Raw genomic sequence first — 21,633 nt, forward strand, 5'->3', positions numbered from 1 at the left:
CTTTAAGATTTGTGTAGTTTAGTCCCTAGTTTCGGAACTGTTTTAATGTTTAATTTTGTGCAATTAAGTCCTTGATAATATAAAACTTGATAAAAAAACATGCCTTACTTGATAAAATTGATATCATATTTAAATGTCATTGCATGAATTATGAATAATATATATGACTATTGTATATATACACTTGCAATCGTATGAACGACATGCCTTATGTTATTGTTAATCTGAATACATGGAAAACATGATTTTTGCTACTGATTTTCCTTATGTTAGTACATTAATTGCTATCATATGTGATATGTATAAATATGTTGCATTGCATTGCATGGGATGGGACTATGTCATCGGATGAAGTCTAGTAGCTTATTTGCATTTATCTATTTCGTTATGTATCCACGGCCAAAGGCAGATTCCATTTGTGGGTACTGCTGTGTATCCAAAGCCAAAGGCAGATTCCAACTGCGAGTTATACTGCAAAATCTACAGCCAAAAGCAGGTGATTTTGTTAGATACCGTTATACGGTGTTGTTGTGTACAAATTGTGATGTACGAAGATCTGGGCTTGCGGAGGGGGCACTACAGTGTTCGAACATTAAGGTTAGAAATGGAAAAATGGAGGAATGGGCGGAGAAATAGGAAAATTATAATTTCGTTAAGATACTGCCATATGGTGTTGCTGAGTGCAAACACAATGTGAAATGAGAATTAGGTCATTCGAGATGACACCATGACGACGGTTATTAGGTTCCATAGAGCAACATCGTGATAGTGATCAATAGGCTCTATGGGGCGACACTGCAATAATGATAAGGTCCTATGGGGCGACACCTCTAAAGAGGTCTAACATGTAAGACCATAGCTCGGCTATGGAAACCAGTATAGTCCGTTGGGATAGTAAACACGGGGAAGTCCATCGGGACAATAAACACAGGGATGTCCACTAGGACACCAAATATGGGATTTCAAGTGTAAGATCGTAGCTCGACCATGGCATCATGTACGAGCTACCTAAAAGGGATGAATTCAAAATCTAACAGGACAAGTTAATAGAGATTGAGGTACAACTTGGCCGGAAGAGAGCATGTAAAATGGGGCAAAACAAAGATTCCCCAACACGTAAGAATAAGGTGAAACAGGTAGAAAAGACTGAGGTGGTAGATAAACCTCTTAAAGAGGATTTGAGGGTCAAGTTATAGGGAACACGCAAGTGCAAGTTTCTAGATATTTGGAAAATAACCTAGAAGCGGGGGATGAATAAATGATTGAGTAGAACCTAAGGGTCCGCAGATAAAGGTCAGCCAGAGGGGTTAAGTCCACCGAAGCCCACACGGAGGTTAAGTCACTCAGGTTAATAGAAGAAGGAAGTCGCCAATGACTAACCTAGGATGGGTAGTTCGTCCATAAACATTGGAGGTTAAGAACCTGAAACTTTAGGAAGTAAATCGAAGACACCGAAGACACCAATGACAGGCATTGGAATTCACATCCAAGGTCGTGAGGAAAACGAGAAAGTTGGGTTGATTAGGAATCCAACATGTACCACTGGAAGACTACTACAATAAAGGAATACGTGTATTTCTCAAACAGAGAATGATTCTGCAGCAGTAACCAGCGGGGAAAAGGGGGAGGCATTGATTTCATAGGTGAAATCTACGGAAGACTAATAGTATACGGGGAGTTTAAATTCTCTGCTTTAAATCTTTGTCCTTTAGAAATTTGAAATATAATTGCTACCCTATTTTATCGAATAAGTTCATTGGAACTTATGATTATATTGTTTTGGCTGCAAGGTTAATGATTAAATTAGAGGCTATGGAAGAGGATCGAGCCAGACTCCGCCAATTGAGGAAAAATAGAGTGGTAGCCGTAACTTGCATAAGAGGGGCACTCCTAGAGGCTACGCCTCGGAGGTTTAGTTGGATCATGAAATTTTAAAGTTTTAAATTCAAAATTTTAAATAAGGTTGTAAAGAAATAAATTTAAAAGACGTATATGGTGGTATGGTTTAATGTGTATATTAAACAATCGAGAATAAAATAAGATTTGATTTAAACATGTTAGCCGTTATTCAGGTCTTTGTATCATTTAGTACCCCGACCCGATGATTGGATCGAGCTTAAGGTGTTACAATTAACCTTTACTCAATGCTGCTCACACGAGCTGTGGAGAATTCACAACACATTCAGGATCTCAATCATCGGTAAGGTATCCAACACTGGTACATAGCACCTGATACAATATAAACACTGGTACAAAGTACTTGTTGCATTTTAAACCCTAATGACATGTCATTTGTATCCTAATCATTCACCAAGTTCACACGGGCTTTAATTTCATATTCGTTCTATTTAAATCCTTTATCATCTTCAAATACGTATAACATCACCATTTGCGTTCACATATTCACTTATATTTATCAACTAAACTTTATTTCACAATTTAATCCTTCAATATCAAACTCCTCATTTATTACAACTCAATCACACAAGAACATATATATAATACAAACATAAACAAATATTAATCGAAATAAACCTTATACAAACTTACCTAACCAAAAACGATAACAAACATGACATCAAGGATTATTCTACAGTTTTTCCTTTTTCGCATTTATCAATCAGTTGATCCGTTTCTTGATCTATATAATAATTTAATTCAATTATCAACTCCAAATACCTTATAATTTCTAAATATATTCATATGTCCCCTTAATTAATATTTTTTAAAAATTTCTAAACTTTTACATTTTATTCAATTTAATCCCTAAAATCAAAACTATCATATCTTTTATATTAAAGCCTCATTTTTTCAATACAATTTCAATTTTATCCTCTTATAACCCTCTATAACTGAAAATTACTGAAACTTGATGTCAAATTTAATATAATTGCAATTTCGTCCCTAAACTCAAAACTAACAAAATCCACCTTACAAATTAGTCCTACTTAACATCTAATCTTTACATGCAACCATTTAGCATTAAAAACCTCAAAAATCATCAATGGAAACATTTCAAAACTTTAACAATTTCACAAAATAGTCCCTAGGCTAGCTAAATCAAGCTATTGGGATTCCAAAAACTTAAAAATTACAAGAAACTAATTAAAAACGGCTTACCAATTTTGAAGAAAATCTTGGCCAAAAGCTCTGACTTTCTCTTAAATGGAGAAACAATGGTAAAGGGATGAAAATGATGAATGAAAGTGGCCATTAACCTTATTTTTATGTTTTAATACATTTTAACTTAATTTTAATATTAAAACAACATATACTTTATTAATAAATCATTCATAAATCATCCACTATACTTAAATAGTGATTGATTTCCACTTAAACGTACTTTCACTTTTAAAGCCTTTTAACTAAAAAATTAAGTTTTACGATTTTTACAATGTAGTCCTTGTACCAAATTTAATTACCAGTTCAATAAAATTATTGTACCAAAATTCAATATAACACTAATTTAGACTCTTAAATGTTAAATAACAATATTTACTGACTCGATCATCGAAAAATGAGGTTTCGAAACCACCATTTCTGGTACTATTAAAAACGAGTTGTTATAGAATAAGGTAAGATAGGAAATCTTAGTATACTTACTAAGCTCTTTGAGTTTTATGCATTTGTTGTTTAACACATGTAGGTCAAAGACTTTTTCGAGAAGCTTAAGGTCGTATCTTGTGAGAATTGCATCATTGTACAAGATCTAAAGAGTGTAAAGCCTTTGATATTATATTAGCTTATGATAGTGTATTGGCATGTACATAAAGGCTTAGGCTAGTATATGTGTTTGTAAATACATTGGCTTGTGTTGTCATATGTTAATTGAAATAATATTGATATTTTAAAATTGATTTTCCATGCTTTAAGTGATTTGAACATGAGTATGAATTGAAATTGTGTTTGAATGAGCTTTGAAATGGTTTTAAAATGATTTGAAACTTATTGGTCTAATGTGATTATGTTTGGGGATGATTTGAAGGGTTTTTGAATCAATTTTGAGGTTAACTACATTAAGTCTTAAGACTAGACCCTTCTCATATCGAGATTTGCAAGTCAATAGCCAAAAAGGTACAGTATGAAGGCCAAGTCTTAGGACTTGCTCTATTACACCTATGCAAATTGTATTTTTTGGTCAATTTAAGTCCCTGAAACCTCATTTTATGTATTGGACATGTCCAAACATCTAGAAAATGATTAAAAATTATTTTAAATGTATTCAAATCGTTATAAAAGTTTTAAAGGATTTTATTAAGTTGCAAAATTGATTTTCTTTAAAAAAAAAAAAACAAAGGAAAATTTGTATAAACAAAAAAACCGTCAACATAACATACTTATTTATGTCTGTCGTTGAACTAGGTAAGGGGTGCTACAATGTCAACAAATATTTAAAAAAATAAAAAATAACTAAAATGTTATGGAAATTTATAAAAAAATAGTAAAAAGTAAGACTTTTAAATATAAAAAAATCTACAAATCTAGTAAAAAAGAGTAATAAATTACTCATTTAACTATTGCATAAAAAAACATAACTTTTTTACAATGAATTATGTAACTAAGATCATAAAATAAAATATGTTTTCAGAGCACAAATATAAAAAATTATGATTGTTGACAGAATTTGAATGAAATTATTATGATGAAACATCTCCCTAGAAAATTGCAACAACTTAAAACGCGGTTTGAGGAACGAAAATGAGAATGCAAATTGCTATTTGTTTGGAACGTAATTTAATAGGGATAGTAATCTTCGGATCTTTAATAGGAATATAATACGATTTATTAGAATATAATATATATATTTTTAAAAATTTATTGTATATCTATTTAATTAATATTATACAATTTATCTAATTTATAAACAAAATAATTAAATTGTATAAATGCATTGATAAAAGAATTAATTTTTTTATAAGTGTAATGATAAAAATTATAATATTTTAAATAAAATATTAAAAAAAATACAAATAAAATAATTGTGCTCTAAAAATTTTAAATTTGTTTTATTAAAGATAAATTATAGAAATTTATAAATGAAATAATTAAGTTTTAAAAATATAATGATAAAATAATTATCTCTTTACATGAAATATTCAAAAAATAGAAATAAAATAATTATGCTCTAAAAATATTTTTTATTTTAAATTTCAAATCTTAAATTAATTTAAATATTATTATTTATACCCAAATTTTTAAAATTAAAATTTTATCATCTAAAACTTTAGAATTTAAATATTAAATTAATTTATAATTTATTATCTAAAATATTAAAATTGAAATTTATTATCTAAATTATACAATTTAAACATTATTATCTAAACATTAATTAAGTCTTATATTTGCTTAGTTCTTTCACTGTCAAAACAATCAATCATCTTTTGCTTAATTCTTCTGCCAAAAAAAAAAGATCAAATATCAAAACACTTCCATAGCTTTTGGCAAAAATAAGATTCAAGAAACTGAAGATGTTATTGTATACCAGTACATGAAGAGTACTTTGAGGGTGATGAGCATGATGTTAAAAATCTTGATGCAGGCGATTCAAAGATCGGTGATGCAAAGTAGATGAATTTGAGTTGCAGATGAAAGATGTTCGGAGTGTAAGAAATTGAGGAGGAAAAGTTTGGAGTGTAAGCATTGCAACAAAGATAATAGTTTTTTGAGGGTATGCAGTATTCTTGTAATGCTTACATTTCCAAATTTTTTGTACTTGCAACTCCTTTCACCATAACTTCATCTAACAAAAGTATGCAAGTCGAATTCATTCGCTTTGCTGCATTAAATTGACCAACTGTAGTAGCACCCATCTCTGTATCATCCATATCACTATCACAGTACTCTTCATATGCACCTAGTACGACAACATGCTCAAATTTTTTATTCTTTTTTATATGAGGAGCTTCAATCGATGCCACTTTGGAAGAGGAGTTAGCCTTTTCTTTAGAATTCTGTTGTGAATAGTTTTAAGTATGAGTTAGGATAGAGTTCAAATAAACTAAGATCTCTCTTCTTCCTCTCTACTTGTTTTTCATCATTTGTAAATACATGAAAATTTTTAAAATCTCCAACTTCTATTAATTGTTTGCATTTAACAACTTAATGAATATATATATAATTATAAAAAGAAATAGAAGAGTTATTTACTTAATTAGATTAAGTATTTATAAATATTGAGCAAATAATATTGGGGTAATTTACCAATAAAAGCTGTTTTTTTTCAAAATTTACCGAAATGGGGTGATTTTTTGATTATTTACCGGAATGGGCCATTTTCTGCGAAATCGCGTCCACGTCAGCGCGATGTCAGGGTACGTGTCAGGACATCGCGTCCACGTCAGCGCGATTTGCTTACGTGGACACAAATCGCTCCTACGAGGACGCGATTTACTGACGTGGATGAACAGTTTATGTTTTTAAGCTTGGAAAACTTTGAAAGGTCATAACTTTTCGCTCAGTTGTCCGATTGAGACGATTTTTTTTATTTCGAATAAATTTTTGAGATCTACGCGCTGAAAAACAGCCAAAGGCAGTTTGCCGCACTTTTCGTTGAAAAAGATCATTTTTTGCCCCTAAATTTTGATTTTTTCGGTTTAAAATTGAATTTTAAAACATTCAAATCATTATTTTCCTTATTTATTTGAAGTAAACACCGAATCTTTTTTTACAGAATTGTCTTATATCATCATGTTGTAGGTAGAAGTCAGCTCATTCTACTTTTGAGAAGTTGCCTAAAATTTTCCATTTTATTCAATTTAGTCCCTAAAACCTAAATAGTCATATTTTCAAATCTAAGCTTCGTTTTTCAATTCAAATTCAATTTCATCCTTCCATAACATTCAAATATTCTTAAATACAAAAATTTCATGCTAATTTTGAAATAATTACACTTTAGTCCCTATACTCGTAACTAACAAATTATACTTTACAAATTAGTCCCTATTCATCTCTAAGCAGTTTGTCAGCGCGTAGATCTCGAAAAGTTATAAGAAATCAAAAAAAAATAGTCTCAAAAAAATAGTCTCAATCGGACAACCGGGCCAAAAGTTAAGGCCTATCAAAGTTTTTCAAGCTAAAAAACATAAACTGTTCATGCCACGTCAGCAAATCACGTCCTCTAGGGCGCGATTTCCGTCCACGTTAGCAAGTCGCGCTGACGTGGACGCGGTTTCCTGGCGCGTACCCTGACATCGCGCTGACGTGGACACGATTTCGCGAAAAATGGACCATTCCAGTAAATAATTAACTAGTTGGCCCATTTCGATAAATTTTGAAAAAAGGACTTTTATTGGTAAATTACCCATAATATTGTACAAACTCATTAAAAAACCTTTTTATTTATTTGAGCAAGTAAAAAGAAAAGTTGTTAGCCTTATTCCCGACATAATTACTAGTTAACGAAAGCCCATATGTTCATGCATGAAGGGTCTTATGATTAACCCTTCCTCACAAAGTTCCGCGAGAGAGGTGGTTAACTCTGTTGGTTTAGACCCAACAATTTTTATATCTTTTTATTAAATTTTATATATAATACAATCATCTCCATACATAAAACTACTCCAAATAAATATTATGTGTTAAAAGAAATTTCAAATCAGTGAAGGTGAAGATAAAGTTACCATCCACCGCAAACTAACTCTTCAAATTTACAAGAAAAAAGAAAAGAAAATCTGATTTCAGAGTAAAGAATTTCAAGTGCAGCAATTGACAAAGAATAACAGTCGAGTTAGCACCTAAAATAGAAAGAAAAGAAAAAAGACACATTGGTTTTCATATTAGCTACTAATGTCCAGCTGCACCCATCAAATGGCCTGGTTATTTTCAATTTCTCATCAATCAGACAATCAACTGGACTGGTTAATACATTGGGTTAATGTGATCACCGGTTACTCTTCACACGAGTATCAAAAAATGAACATAATCATATATACAATATATGACACACCCATAGCAACTCCATTTCCAATATATATAAAACCAACAGCACATATATAAGCACTGTGATAATATTAGCATGCCAGGCACAAATAACAAGCGAAACAAATCCATGTTTATTAGAGGGCAACCAAGTCAGTAACTGTTAAAAGAACATACTAGTATGATAAGATTCGTATGGGACATGGGAGACGGGACTATTTACTTCCACTTCCTGCCAAAGAACTTGCCCTTATGTTTACCAAACATGCCATGCTTCCACCGCTTCCCAAATTTCCCGTGCTTAAATTTCCCATGTTTGAATTTTCCGTGACCATGGCCATAGTATCCCCCATGTGCAACATGATGAGCTCCATGTGACAAATGGTGAGCCCCGTAAACAGCAGCAGCCGCAGCCCCAGCCCCGGCTAATAATCCTCCCATCCCAGGTCCATGCGAACCGTGTCCTGTAAAATTTTACCATTCATGTCAACTCATTGATATACGAGGCAAATGAAACAGCAGGCATAGGACCCATAATGAAGGGTGATGGAGCATACCAGGATAACCAGCTGGTGGATATCCACCATGAGGTGGATGAGGGTATCCTCCATGAGGAGGATATCCTGCAGGTGGGTATCCGCCATGAGGAGGATATCCCGCTGGTGGAGGATATCCAGCCGGTGGGTATCCTTGTGGGGGATATCCTTGAGGAGGATATCCTTGTGGAGGGTAGGATCCAGGCGGAGGATAATGTCCGGCGGCATAGCCAGCAAGATGAGAAAACAGCCCTTTGTCACTTGATTCACCTTCCCTACCACCGCCCATTTTTCTTCAACTTAAAATTAACGATTTCGAGTAACTAGTCTGTTATGAGTTAAAGAAACAAAGAATTGTCAGCTAAAACACAATTCAAACAAAAGAAAAAGAAAAACATTAATAGACATTATAAAATTAGCAGACTAATTAAAGCTTGCCTAATGTTTTATTATTATTGTGAATATCAATAAGGTTCAACAGCATTCAAGCTTCATAATCTACAATGTATTGTAAACTTAAGCACCGTTTATGAGAAAGAGACTAGTTTTTCAGTTCCATTAACAATGAATTAATGATCTAATTGTGCTACTCAGTCTGATATTAACTAACGTTATTAACTTGATCAGATTCTATACAGTAAAAAAAAAGAAGTTAGAAAGTATAATAGTATCAGATCAAGAACCATGTTGCAAACTACCAAATGAAATTTGACACGACATTAGAATACCACATGAATATACTTACAATACAAACAAACAAGAAGAAAGTGATTAAACACCGCATGCATATTTTTTTAAAACCAATTCAAGTTATTTTATGTAAAAAATAATTAAAACAAAAAGAAATCCATAGAAAATACAAGATTAAAAAAAGTTAGATTAGTAAAATCGGGAAAAAATATGGAAATTAAAGATCAAAGAAACACCAAAAATAAGAGAGGAAAGCTTACATGAATTGATTGATGGACAGAAGAGGAAACCCAGAATTTGGGATCAAAAGCAAAAGATGCAATTGTTGAAAAGGAAAGAAAAGATGTAAGGAAGAGAAATGGGATTTGTGATTTCCCTTTGATGTAGCAGATTCTTCGAATTTAAATTATATGAGTGAGAGTTTTTTAGGGGCGGGGGATGTTTGAGGATGAGTTACCTATCATAATTTTTCTACCCAATATTTATAGGAAAAAGATGAAGATATTATCATTTAAAATTTAAAATACCATTTATTGTTGAATGGTGACGTGATTGGCTTTGCGTTTCTTCAACGCGGTTGCTTTTATGCAAAAAAGTGAATATATATATATAAGACGCGGTTGCTTTTCTTTTCATATTATTCACTTTCTTCTTGGCAAATGCACCCTACACGTCCCTCTATTATATAAATTAAATAAGACTAAATTAAAATAGAGTTAATTTTTATTATTTTTAAAAAAATATTATTTTCTGAGTTAATATTTATTAAATGAAATGTTCTGTTTAATATAAAATTTATAATTTTCTCAAAGCACATTGACGGATGGTGGTTGATAGTGGGCACATGCCTTTTCTCTCTCTTCTTTGGTTGGATTCGTTTATCATATAATTGAAGATTGGATGTTGTGAAATAAAGATAGTTGCAGGTGGTTTGTTGAGAATCTGTTTCAATACTGAATTAGAAATGGGGAATATATATATATAAGATTTTCTCTCCATTTTACGTCCAAGTAGAAAAGGATTGTTAACTTAGAGAAGGGGTTTGAAATTGTCAATTCAAGCCATCATCTCCTGATTTTCATACTATTATTTACTTCATCACATTTCAATTCATATTTTATTTTATGTAGTAAACATTTAAAATTTAAAATATATTTTAAGTTTTTATATATTCCATTATCTATTCATTCTTAATTTTAAGAATTTAATTTTTTTTTTAAATTTAAAAATATTAGGTCAATTCGTTACCATCATTAACTTCTTTAGTATGAATCTTCAAAATTTTTTCAAAAAAATCATATAACATTAAAAATATAAATTGAAAATTATTTTTCTTAAAAACACTAGTTCGAACTCGTCATAATAAAAATTTCTTTTCTATTGTTATAATACTCTTAAGAGGAATTGACGTCAAAATTTATATTGAAATGATAAATAATATGAATTATTTAAACTAACAAATAACATTATAAAAGTTAAAGAGATTAAATAATATAAAAAATTTAAAAAATATATAGAACATAATCTAAAAACCAAATTTAAAATTCCGCTTGTCTTGTAATGTCAAGGAATAAAAAAAAATGGAAAAACTGCATGCCACTTCAACGTGTCAATAAAAGACCTTCCTTTTTTATAGATTTTACGGATTTAAGTATGAAAACATAACCTTCCAAAATTTATTCTCTCAAGCCAGTACCAAAATTCCTACAATGCACACTCCATTCTTCTTTCAGCCTTTTAAGTTGCCTCTATATTCACATGTACACTATGAGATTCATACGGCCTCAGTCTAGTACCCTTTTCTTTTCTGGTACAATCTCCGGTAAATTTTCGCACCTTCGAGTTCAGCATGGATTTCTCTTTCCGTCCTGATACCCATTGGGTTGTTCAGTAACCATCCCTCATTGTCACATAACACGCTAGGGTCAACCGTGTCAATGTGTTGAAGTACACCCGACTCTTCATCAAACTGCTTTCTCATGTCTTCGGCAACTTCTACAACATCAGATTGTATAAAAACCTGTCCAAATACTGTGATAAATCTTATATTATAACATTTTCGAGCTTGAATATACATAGATGATTTAAGCTCTATTTGATAGACGTAGCCAAAACCCCTCCCACCAAGCTACCAAATGGACTTTTTAGGAGATTAGTGGATTTGTGTAGTTTTAAAATGTAATTGTGTAATAAGAATTAGCAGACTTGGAAGCAAATGCAGAGAAACAGAAACTTTTTGTGCTTGTGCAGCTCACAACCCACTTGCTGATATATTTCTTTGGGCTGTGCCTTCTAACAATTCATGCATATAGCCGTATACATCTCTATGAACTGATATAGCAAAGACTATTCTTAAATGCCCCAATAAAATACATCAATCCGTTTTTGTTCTATTTCCGATGCCATAGTCCAAGCAAATGGTGATCCATCAAGGCATACTGCACATGATATTTACTTTATAATTTAGAATAAGCAGTAACCATAACAAAAATTGGCAGCCTCACAATGCTAACTGAAAAAGCCTGAGATCAGATTCATAGGATCCAACATAAAACAGGAAAGTTTGAGAAATAGATTTACAGTGTCTAAAACAGGCTATGCTATTTACATGCCACAAAGAAAAAGTCGATTATCATTCTAAGTGAATGGAACAGCATACCTTTCCTTCAGGCATCAATCTGGTTAAGATGGAATTGACTAAAGGCGTCTGTACAACCCTTCTTTTATGATGTCGTTTCTTGAAATGAGGATCCGGGCACTGCATATGGCACATAAGTATTGTCATTTAACCTACCAAATTAAAAGGAATGATCCAGGGGGAGAAGCACACTCACCAATATTGAAACAAGCGCCAAAGGTCCAGGGTAAGTGGATACTAACTGTTTGAACGAAACTGCAGCATTTGCGAACATGAAATGTCTGCAATAAAAGCTTACATGATCAAATCTCCAATAATACTGGTTTTTTAATAAAAACAAGTTTAAAAAGCCTTACACGTTACTAAGAGCCAGCTCCTTTACCCAAAACTCGGCACGTTTAACCAGCTGCAGGACCAACAAATTTTTTTTATTAACATTAAATGAACCACCAATATGGCAATATATCATAACTCCAAGACTGAAAGAAGAGCAGGTAAATGTAAATTTACTCAATCAAAACAATTATAGAGTAAATTAGTACTAGTCCGAGGAGTTCTATCTCATACTTTTGCTCGTATTTCCAGTCCCAAATAATTTTGTGAATCAGGGTTTTGTTTCGCAAGCCATAAGAGAAATCTGCCACTTCCTGAGAAATGTTTTTTTACTGCTGTTAGATTTATCAGTACTTGTCCATGCTTTACCGTGAACAAAAAGTAAGATACCTATGACAACAATGCTAATAACTAAGTTGTGAAGCCAATTTCAACAGACATAAGGAACGATATGAAAAAAGTTACCATTGACATTCTTATCAAAGACGATCAAAGAAAGATACTTATCAGAGACAACTGGATAAAAAATAATGTGAATGAAAGTCAACTGTTTGAACCATTGACACCATATTGAAGCTCAAAAAACTCCAGTCAGAAAACAATAAATAGCTAAAGGAACATGGCACCAGGCCTCTACGGTACTGGGTACTCTGCCCCAACTTTAACCTACCTGCTCAATATCATAATGGTATACATTATTGGATAATGTAAACAATTTACAGGTTATAAATTCCTGTAGCTTTTCAATGTTGTCAATCAACATTTGAGGATTAAAATGCAAAAGCTCATCTATTATACAAGGATCCCAGTATCTTGGTGATGGTTTAGGTTCTCAAGGATTTAAAATCAGGAGCTAAAAGAAACAGCCACTTCCTATCCCAAACTCTGCATAGATAAAATTTATGTTGTTTTGACAAATCATTTTTCTTTAAGTACCTATGTCGGATGCATATCCGAACATGGATATGGAGATATAACCCTCAAAGGACCCTTAAATCACATTGAAAGAACATGGGTAACATAGGATAAAAGGGTTCTCATCATTAATTGGATAATAAATGGAATATTTCTTCATAGTTCTCTATGATCTAAAAGAATTATTAAAAGGATAGCATAGCATCAGTTAGCAGATATTTTGAATGGATAGAGAGGTTACCACTTACCACTTCCAATATCCACCATAAGTGGCAATGTTGGATCCTTGAAGACTTCATCCCAATTAGGTACAGGTGCTGGCACCTACCCAGAAGCATGAAAAAAAGAAGCCAGTAAGACACAAGCATTACTTCTTTTATCTAACACAAGAGATAATGAAAATAACCTGTTCGCTACTGCATTGCAAGAAAGCAATAAGAAGAAACCAAAAAGTTCATTAATAACTCACGGAGAAAGATGAACTGAGAGGGTTGACATGTTGCCTAATTCTTACATGACCCAACTCCTGCAACCGAATAAGAGGGGGGGGGGGAACCCACCATTATCATAAAAAGAAGAAAAAATTATGATTAATAGAAACTTGATGACCCATTATGACGAAAAGATAAAAGTTGAGGATGGAGGGGACCTGAGAAATATTGTCAGTCAGGTTAAGGTCGGCATACTCGAGAGCCACCAGGTCAGTACTCCTAATCTCCTTTTTATCTGTAATGGGAACTGAAAGGGAAGCAGAAGTTTTGGAAATGCAATATTTGTGGCCAAGAGAAGAAGGGAATTTGTGTAGTAGTATTAGTGAGGAAAGAATTGTTTTGCAGCCCCTGGGACAGCAGCACAACTGTTTAAGCAAAGGGAAGAAGCCATTTTTCCTCTATTATTTTACAGGCTAAATCACATTCCTTCCTCCATTGGCATTTCCTCCTAATTTTCAGCTTCTCAAACAGTGCTAAAGGGTCGGGCCTCCTTCCAAAGTTTGTTGGATTGGGTGTAGGCTTATGTTTTAAGGGCTCAACCCCTTAGACAGGCCTGTATCCTCTTTGATGTTATATAGAAAAAAGAACATTTAAATTAATTGACAAAGACATATCATTATCAAACCCCATAATCCTCCCAGAAAAACAAATGGAAAATGCTCTACGTATTTTAACCATCCAGAACCTTTGGTGGATATCCTGCCAAGTATCAGTTAAAAGAAGACCTTCATAGTATTTGTTACAACGGCAAATGTCACAAACACAGTTAACAGTACAAGCCAGTGGAGAACAAGTCCATAACTTGTGGAAGGCATGGCTTTGGGTTTGCCACCACTCAATTTCAAACCCCATTGTTCCTCCACTTCCACCTTCTCATCTTCTTCAACCAACTACCGCCCTGCCGTCATCCTTCCTGTTAATTCTCCATGCGTTTATTACCTTCTTCTTATGTTTAAACATGTTTATGTTTTGTTGCATTTGACCACTTTCTTTTTGGGTTTTCTCATTTCAGGGGTTAGGGAATAATACAGGTGACTATAAGAAGTTGGAGTTCACCTTGCAAGAGTATGGAGTGCCCACCGTTGTTGCTAAGGTTTCAAGAATTGATTGGCTGAGGAATGCAGCTGGCTTGGTGGACCCTAACTACTGGAAAGGCACTTTGCAGCCTAGGCCTGTTCTCGACTGGTATTTATCTCAAGATCCCTTTCAATTTAAACAATGCAGAACGTATGCAAGTTGTAACATAGAAATTTGGTTAATGATTAGATATTGTGTGAAAGCAGGTATTTGAAGAGGGTTGATGATGCAGTTCAAGAAGCAGAGGAATTGGCACAAGGTATCAATCTTTGCCATTACCTTTCAGTTATGTTACTCTGACTCGAATGCAAATATTATATACAAATATGCGTCTAAACCTAAAAAAGCATGTGATTGTAGGTGGGAAATTGTCAGTGATTGGCCACTCAGCTGGAGGGTGGCTAGCTCGTGTTTACATGGAAGAATTTGGACTCTCCCACATCTCCTTGCTTCTCACTCTTGGTACTCCCCACTTGTAGGTCTTTTATTTCAATACTAAACTATTTTTTCTCTCGGAAACTTTTGTTTGTTCAAATGATTTTAGTAATTTTTTTTAGTTTCTTTTCGATATTTGGCGGACCATAACCCTTTAAATCTGTATCGTATTGGAAAAATGAGAAGTAGAGGGTGATTGGATGGTCAACTGCTGTAATCCCATTTGCAAGCACTGGCTTTTCCTTTCTTTTGTAATCATTCAACCTCCAAATGAGTGAAGGGGAGAAGAGTGCTTAAAAGTCTTATCTATGTATTTTGGTCTATTTTGCAGGCCTCCTCCGAAAGGTTTGCCAGGGGTCATTGATCAAACAAGGGGCCTACTATATTATGTTCAACAACACTGCAAAAAAGCCGTTTATACTCCTGAGTTGAAATATGTATGCATTGCAGGGAGGTAAAATCAAACTCAGATCCTGTTCCTGTTTCTGCATTAGTTCTACTTCACTCTATTCAAGTTGCCAAATACCTTTTTCATTCTACTCGTTCACATGTTGCTCCAACTCCTAATTTTTCTTGAATTTCTTGTCTGACACATACGCGGACAATAACGTATAGGAAGATGATACTCAAAAAACCTTCCAAATACATGAACAGTCAACTCTTCCAACATATTTTAAGGGACAACCTATCATTCTTCTGCAAAACTTGTGCAGAATCTAAATTGAAACATATGACATCATTTTATGGATTTGGATCCCTTAAAGTTGATGATTCACATAAAACCTTGCACATTACTCAGTTGCTTAATATGAGAACTTTGGATAAGACAGGGATTAGTGAAGCAGAAAATTGCTGTCTGGGGTATTGTTCTTATTTAATTGTCACATTCAAGTGCAGGTATCTTCAGGGGGCTCGTTTTGTTAACGACTCAAAAGTGGCAGTTGAGTCTATGGCCACCATTGATGATGACCAACAAGTATCAGATGTTGCTGTTGTGAAAAATAAGACAGATTCAACCCCTGTTTCCACAACCTTCCAAGCTCGGTTTGTTGGCCAAGGGTACAAACAGGTTAACACCAAAACCAACCATCTAGACTCATTTTCTCCAATCAAGTTTCTATATATTTGTCAGCTAGATCTGATGGTAAGCTTGTAGCCATGAAATCAGGTTTGTGGGGAGGCAGATGTTTGGGGTGATGGAGTTGTGCCAGAAGTATCGGCTCACTTAGAGGGAGCCCTTAATATAAGCTTGGATGGAGTGTACCACTCACCTGTTGGTTCAGATGATGTATCAAGACCATGGTATGGTTCTCCCGCAGTTGTAGAGCAATGGATTCATCATCTCCTCAACTGATCAAGTCTGAGAGAATATACACATAAATATATATTATCTCTTCATGTAATCTTTGATTTGTTGATGAACTTCTCGTACCTAATAACCTGCATTAGTTTGAACTTCAGATTAAGTAATATATTCAAGAGCAAGGTTCACTGCACTGGAAGGCAGTTGAAATTCAAAACGAACAATGGTTTTCTCATGATTGAATGATTAAACTACTAGTTGATCAAAGATCCAGTTACCATAAACAGTACAAATGAAAATCAGGAAACCAAATGAAAATGTTACTTTTTCACTCCCTAGTCCCTACAGAATTTTTACACAAGTCCAGCTGGGAACATTTCCTCAGTTGCAAGGCTACCAGAGAGTTTAGCTCGCAAAATGAAAGGCAAAACATGAACATACATAAAAAAAGTTCAGTTCAGAATAACAAGAGCTAGCTTGATGTTGGTAGGGCAACCAGTGGTTAAACATGAAAATAGAGGTCAGCTGGACTTCACAAAATGGCGGGATAGCATTTTCCCGATCTCTAGGAAACCAACTTTTTCTTTTCCATCAAAAATGGTCTTAAGCTTCTCATCACAAAAGATCTCCTTCTTGTTAGCAGGATTCTGCAGGCAAAAGTATCCGTATATATTTCAGTGCATTTTATTAGAAAAAGTTTCCTCACACAACGTCAGCATCACTCAAAATATGATATCTACACAGATTCTATTAAAAATAAAATAGAAAAGTCAGCAACTTTAACATCACAACCAGCAGCATACAAGGCAGTAATGACAAGAACAGCTTACATGATCTTGCATAAAAAGAATCATGGTTCACAGAAAAATTATTGTTCGGGGTAAAAACATGATTATCATTTCCTGCCTATGGTAAAGACAAACATATACCACATAAATTTCTCAGTTAAAGGACTTGGGAGGTTCCTGTAATATAAGAACTGGATCAAATTAGTCCCTCTATTATTAAATGGGTCATTTTAGTCCCTATACTATTAAAAAGAATCAAATATGTCCAAATTGTAAGAGAGTTAAACATTTACCGTATAAAAAATGTCTTGAAAATTATTTTTTTCAATTGCAATTCAATTCTAAACAAAATATTTCATTAACAGAACCATAAAAACTTTAAAAATATTAACTCTGTTAAACAGTAAATGATATTTTCTTAAATAGTAAATGTTAACTCTATTTCAATTTTGCCTTATTTGATTCTTTGATCAGGTCCCTATAATAGAGGGGCCTCTCAGGTACATTTACGTAAATTTCCCTTCCTCAACTTCGTAGACATAATATGAAACACATGCATGAGGTTAGAGGATCCATAGACAGCAGAGAGTCTTATCACAACCATTATCTCATACTTTTTTTCATTCACTCATGATCTCTTTTCTACTGACAATAGCTAGTCTGTTATATGGCACCAATCATTAAACCCTAAAAGAAATCCAAGTGTCTAATTTCTAAATAATGTGTACAGAATACATGCTGCATGGAGATATGCAGAAAATGTGGATTCTCCAATGAGAACTCTTAAGCAAGCATTAAAGGATAAAAAGGAAGCAGAGGGTGAAAATGTTGCTTAGGAGGTAGAAATCTAGAAAGAAGAGAACTCAAACACCAAAAATAACCTACCAGTAGGAAAATGAAATGGCGAGCCAGAATGTTAGCTTCTTAAAACTGTGGAAAGGTAAACGAATACACCATTTGCCAACAGAAACAGGAACTAAGAAGATCCGTTACAGAGTTCCAATCTCAAACCCAAAATCCAAACATGACCTTAGAATGTGGAAAATCAGGAAATGCAATAAGAAGGGCTATGGTGGGATAACCTATGGCTTAATTAAAGCAGAGAATCCAAAGTTCTAAAAATCACGTTTGGAACACTCCCTCATTTCCTTTCACCTTTACTTCACTTTCTTACATGAAGAAACTAATATGCCTTCTACTCACATCCCTTCCTCTCAGTTATAACTAGTTTTCTCCTATACATGTCACTTCAAAAAATATAAAAGGAAACATCTGAAAAAAAAAAACTCCTTTTAAACTCGCAATCCAGGAATCGATTTCAAATACTCTTACAAAGGACTAAACTTAGATTTATGAACCATAACAATTTTCAAATACTCTTACAAAGGGCTAAACTTAGATTATGAACCATAAAAATCCAATCTCCATCAATGAAACTAACTGTAGCAAATGAATATTCATAAAATTAATCCTACTACAGCTGCCAGCTTAACTACTCTTGAACAATAAACACCAAACAGGTCCAAACCCCAGCATTAACAAGCACATAAAAAATAGAATAAATATATTATAGAGGGGGAAAATGCCCGTAGAAAGGGTAAAGAAACCTCATAAAGCCATCAAGCAAACAACTCGCAACAAGAACCATTAATAAATGGTACACATTAACTACCAAAATTGAACAACATTTTACCAGATATTTACTCAAGCCCATATTTATTTACACCAAATAATATAACTTTATATAGGACGCAATAGAGATGGAGAGAACCTGAAGGTTCTGGGATTTGATATAGCTCCAGATCTGCTTAACAGCATCGGAACGGGAAGCCTCTGGGGCTCCAAGGAATCGAGCCAAAGCAGGAGAAACAGGGGTAAGTTTAAAAATCCCAGACGGTCGAGTGGTAGTTCGAGGAGTAGGTGGTTTTTCAGTCTTGGGTTTTGAAGCGATCGGCTTTTTCGGAGTTTTCTGAGCCGCTTTTGACGTAGCTGATTTGCCAGCAGTAGCGGTAAAAGCTGAAGAAGAAGAAAACTTGGCTGCTGCTGCTGCAGAAGAAGAAGACGATGCTGGGGAGGCTAACAAGGCCCTCAAACCTTTGAAAACCCTAGACATTACTATGGAAAAAGAATGTGGCGTTCGAGCTTGTTGTGGGTTGAATGGAATAATACCTTTTGAAAAGAGCGAGGGCTGAGGAGGACTGACTGAGACCTGGGATTCTGAGGAAGTCTGAGGGTTTTTACATTTTAACTATGCATTTTCCGTTTGAAAATGATGGAAGAGGAAAAATTATTAAATTAAAATATCAATACACTCCCGCATTAATAGAATTGAAGTTTGGCAGACAGTTTGCTCAGAAATCAGAATAATTGCAAATTTTTTTTAGTTGAATTTGGAAATTTAAAAATTTGAAGATAAATTTAGAAATTAAAAAATATTTGCCAAAAACATTTCACATTTAAGGATAGGTAAAATTGTGAGAATGGTCCTTGTACTGTATGGATTTAATTTTTTTATTTTTATTTAATTAAAACTAGTTCTTCTACTTTTCCGAAAATTTTAATGTCACTTTTTTTTGTTAACATCATTTTAAAATGATGACACTTCAAATGTAATTATTTGAATTACACAGTGAATTACAATTCAAAGACTTCATAATTTATATTAAGAAGTTAAATATCACAAATTAAATAATGTTAAAAGTAAAAATCCAAATTATTTGAAAATTTAATTTTTTTTTGTTTTTTCTAACCGCCATAGTTGTATTCAAGCCTTGTGGATACAGATTATACTTGGGCGAGGAGTTATGTAGAGCCGACATTGAAATTGATTCAACCTAATCCCATGCGCACGTTGTTGCATTGGTCTCGTTCGGAGAGAGGTTGGATAAAGCTTAACACAGATGGTGCAGTTTCATCTAGTAGTCTTACTATATCTATTGGAGGTGTACTTAAAGACTCCAATGCAAATTGGCTATATAGCTACTCGTTGGCATTTGGTAAGGATTCTATTTTTAAAGTTGAGGCAAGAGCAATTTTGGAAGGTCTTTTCATAGCTTGGGAAAAGGGATTCAAAAAGGTAGAAGTAGATTATGATGGTGCATTTATGGTGGAATTGCTTTTGGTTGGTAAAGGCGCTAATAGTAGTTTGGTGGAGCTACGTTTGTTATACTAGCTTTTGAGAATGAGGTGAAAAGTAAGAATTTGTCGTATACAGAATAATCATAATGGGGTTGCCGATCATATGGTTAAGTGTGTTGTAACTGTAAATTCAAGTTTATAGTTGTTTGAAGAACTCCTGACTTCGGTGCAAGGTTTGTTGCTTGTAGATCATAATGTGTCAATGCCGGATTAATTTTAGCCGGTTGATGTATTTGCTTTGTGTTGTTCTTTTTCTACTGAAAAAAATAATGTTAAAAGTAAAAACCCAGATTATTTGAAATCTCACTATAAATCTTCTCTAGTATTTGATACTGTGAAAAATAGAACGTCGATAATGACAATGAATCGCAAACAAAAAAGAAAGAAAAATAAAGAACACACAGATTTTTACGTGGAAACCCTTTCGGGAAAAAACCACGGGTAGAAGAGAAGATAATTCACTATGTCAAATTCGAATGATTACAAGAGGAGTAGACTATTTTTATTTATAGGCTTGTAAAACCATATTCTAATAGAATGAGTGTAGTAAGGTTGAAACACCTTATTCTAATCAATATCAAATTGATGAAGTGTAATAAGGTTGTATCACCTTATTCTAAAATAAAATAAAAGAAGTGTAGTTTTATATGGATTTTACTTTTATTTTATTTTATTTTACCATTGTGTTTTATTTTAACAAGGATTCGGGCCACTCAATTCTAACAATCTCCACATTGACATGAATTCTCAACGAATTAGTTCTTCATCGCGAACTTTCAACGAACAAGTTCTCTACCTCTTCCATAAAACCCCTTAAGGGTTTAACTTCAACAATGAACACCAACCAAGTCTAAGCAATGCTCAAACTTGGTTATGGGAAGTGACTTAGTCATCATGTCTGCAGGATTTTTATGAGTACTAATTTTGCTCACAATAAAATTACCTCGAGCAATAATATTACGAACAAAATGATATCGAACATCAATATGCTTTGTTCTCTCATGAAACATTTGATATTTTGTAAAGAAGATGGCACTTTGACTGTCACAAAATATTGTACTAATTTGAAGGTCTTCATTGATTTCACTAAAGAGTCCCTTCAACCAAATGGCTTCTTTACAAGCCTCAATAATCGCCATGTACTCAGCTTCAGTGGTAGACAAAGCCACTGTAGTTTGCAAAGTGGCTTTCCAACTTATTGCACAACTTCTGATTGTAAAGACATAATTTGTGAGAAATCTTCTTCTATCAAGGTATCTAGCAAAATTAGCATCAACATACCCAATGACTCCATCTCTAATTCTTCCAAACTATAAGCAAACATTAGTAGTACATCGTAAGTATCTTAAAATCCACGGAACTGCTTTCTAGT

At 33.6% G+C, this 21,633-nt stretch overlaps 4 protein-coding genes across 10 annotated transcripts; 1 reads left to right on the forward strand and 3 right to left on the reverse strand.

Annotated features, from left to right (window-relative positions):
* Nucleotides 1–7,968: 7,968 nt before the first annotated feature.
* Nucleotides 7,969–9,717, reverse strand: LOC107913324 (glycine-rich protein A3). Its single transcript, XM_016841873.2, has 3 exons — nucleotides 9,404–9,717; nucleotides 8,475–8,781; nucleotides 7,969–8,381 (listed from the first exon to the last, which is right to left on the reverse strand). The coding sequence occupies exons 2-3, from the start codon at nucleotides 8,740–8,742 to the stop codon at nucleotides 8,137–8,139; spliced, it is 513 nt and encodes a 170-aa protein (XP_016697362.1). The 5' UTR covers nucleotides 8,743–8,781; nucleotides 9,404–9,717; the 3' UTR covers nucleotides 7,969–8,136.
* Nucleotides 9,718–10,752: 1,035 nt separating this feature from the next.
* On the reverse strand, nucleotides 10,753–14,212 carry LOC107913326 (tRNA (guanine-N(7)-)-methyltransferase). 6 transcript variants are annotated; one of them, XM_016841877.2, is made up of 8 exons: nucleotides 13,679–14,212; nucleotides 13,499–13,555; nucleotides 13,278–13,353; nucleotides 12,349–12,428; nucleotides 12,138–12,187; nucleotides 11,978–12,062; nucleotides 11,803–11,901; nucleotides 10,753–11,163 (listed from the first exon to the last, which is right to left on the reverse strand). In XM_016841877.2, the coding sequence occupies exons 3-8, from the start codon at nucleotides 13,294–13,296 to the stop codon at nucleotides 10,933–10,935; spliced, it is 564 nt and encodes a 187-aa protein (XP_016697366.1). In that variant the 5' UTR covers nucleotides 13,297–13,353; nucleotides 13,499–13,555; nucleotides 13,679–14,212; the 3' UTR covers nucleotides 10,753–10,932. The 6 variants fall into 6 exon arrangements, with proteins under 6 accessions (XP_016697366.1, XP_040960129.1, XP_040960131.1 ...); XM_041104195.1 differs by having other exon boundaries at nucleotides 13,271–13,353; XM_041104197.1 differs by having other exon boundaries at nucleotides 10,753–11,174; nucleotides 13,271–13,353.
* On the forward strand, nucleotides 14,122–16,552 carry LOC107913325 (uncharacterized). Of its 2 annotated transcripts, none has more exons than XM_016841874.2 (7): nucleotides 14,122–14,435; nucleotides 14,533–14,705; nucleotides 14,804–14,856; nucleotides 14,958–15,072; nucleotides 15,364–15,486; nucleotides 15,930–16,101; nucleotides 16,201–16,552. In XM_016841874.2, the coding sequence occupies exons 1-7, from the start codon at nucleotides 14,334–14,336 to the stop codon at nucleotides 16,384–16,386; spliced, it is 924 nt and encodes a 307-aa protein (XP_016697363.1). In that variant the 5' UTR covers nucleotides 14,122–14,333; the 3' UTR covers nucleotides 16,387–16,552. The 2 variants fall into 2 exon arrangements, with proteins under 2 accessions (XP_016697363.1, XP_016697364.1); XM_016841875.2 differs by having other exon boundaries at nucleotides 14,128–14,435; nucleotides 16,189–16,552.
* Nucleotides 16,546–19,489, reverse strand: LOC107913327 (protein TRI1). The gene is made up of 2 exons (XM_016841880.2): nucleotides 18,895–19,489; nucleotides 16,546–16,982 (listed from the first exon to the last, which is right to left on the reverse strand). Exons 1-2 carry the CDS (start codon nucleotides 19,234–19,236, stop codon nucleotides 16,857–16,859), a joined length of 468 nt encoding a protein of 155 aa, XP_016697369.1. The 5' UTR covers nucleotides 19,237–19,489; the 3' UTR covers nucleotides 16,546–16,856.
* Nucleotides 19,490–21,633: the final 2,144 nt, after the last annotated feature.

This window comes from Gossypium hirsutum, chromosome D11 (assembly GCF_007990345.1).
Source record: "Gossypium hirsutum isolate 1008001.06 chromosome D11, Gossypium_hirsutum_v2.1, whole genome shotgun sequence".
NCBI classification, from domain to species: Eukaryota; Viridiplantae; Streptophyta; class Magnoliopsida; order Malvales; family Malvaceae; genus Gossypium; species Gossypium hirsutum.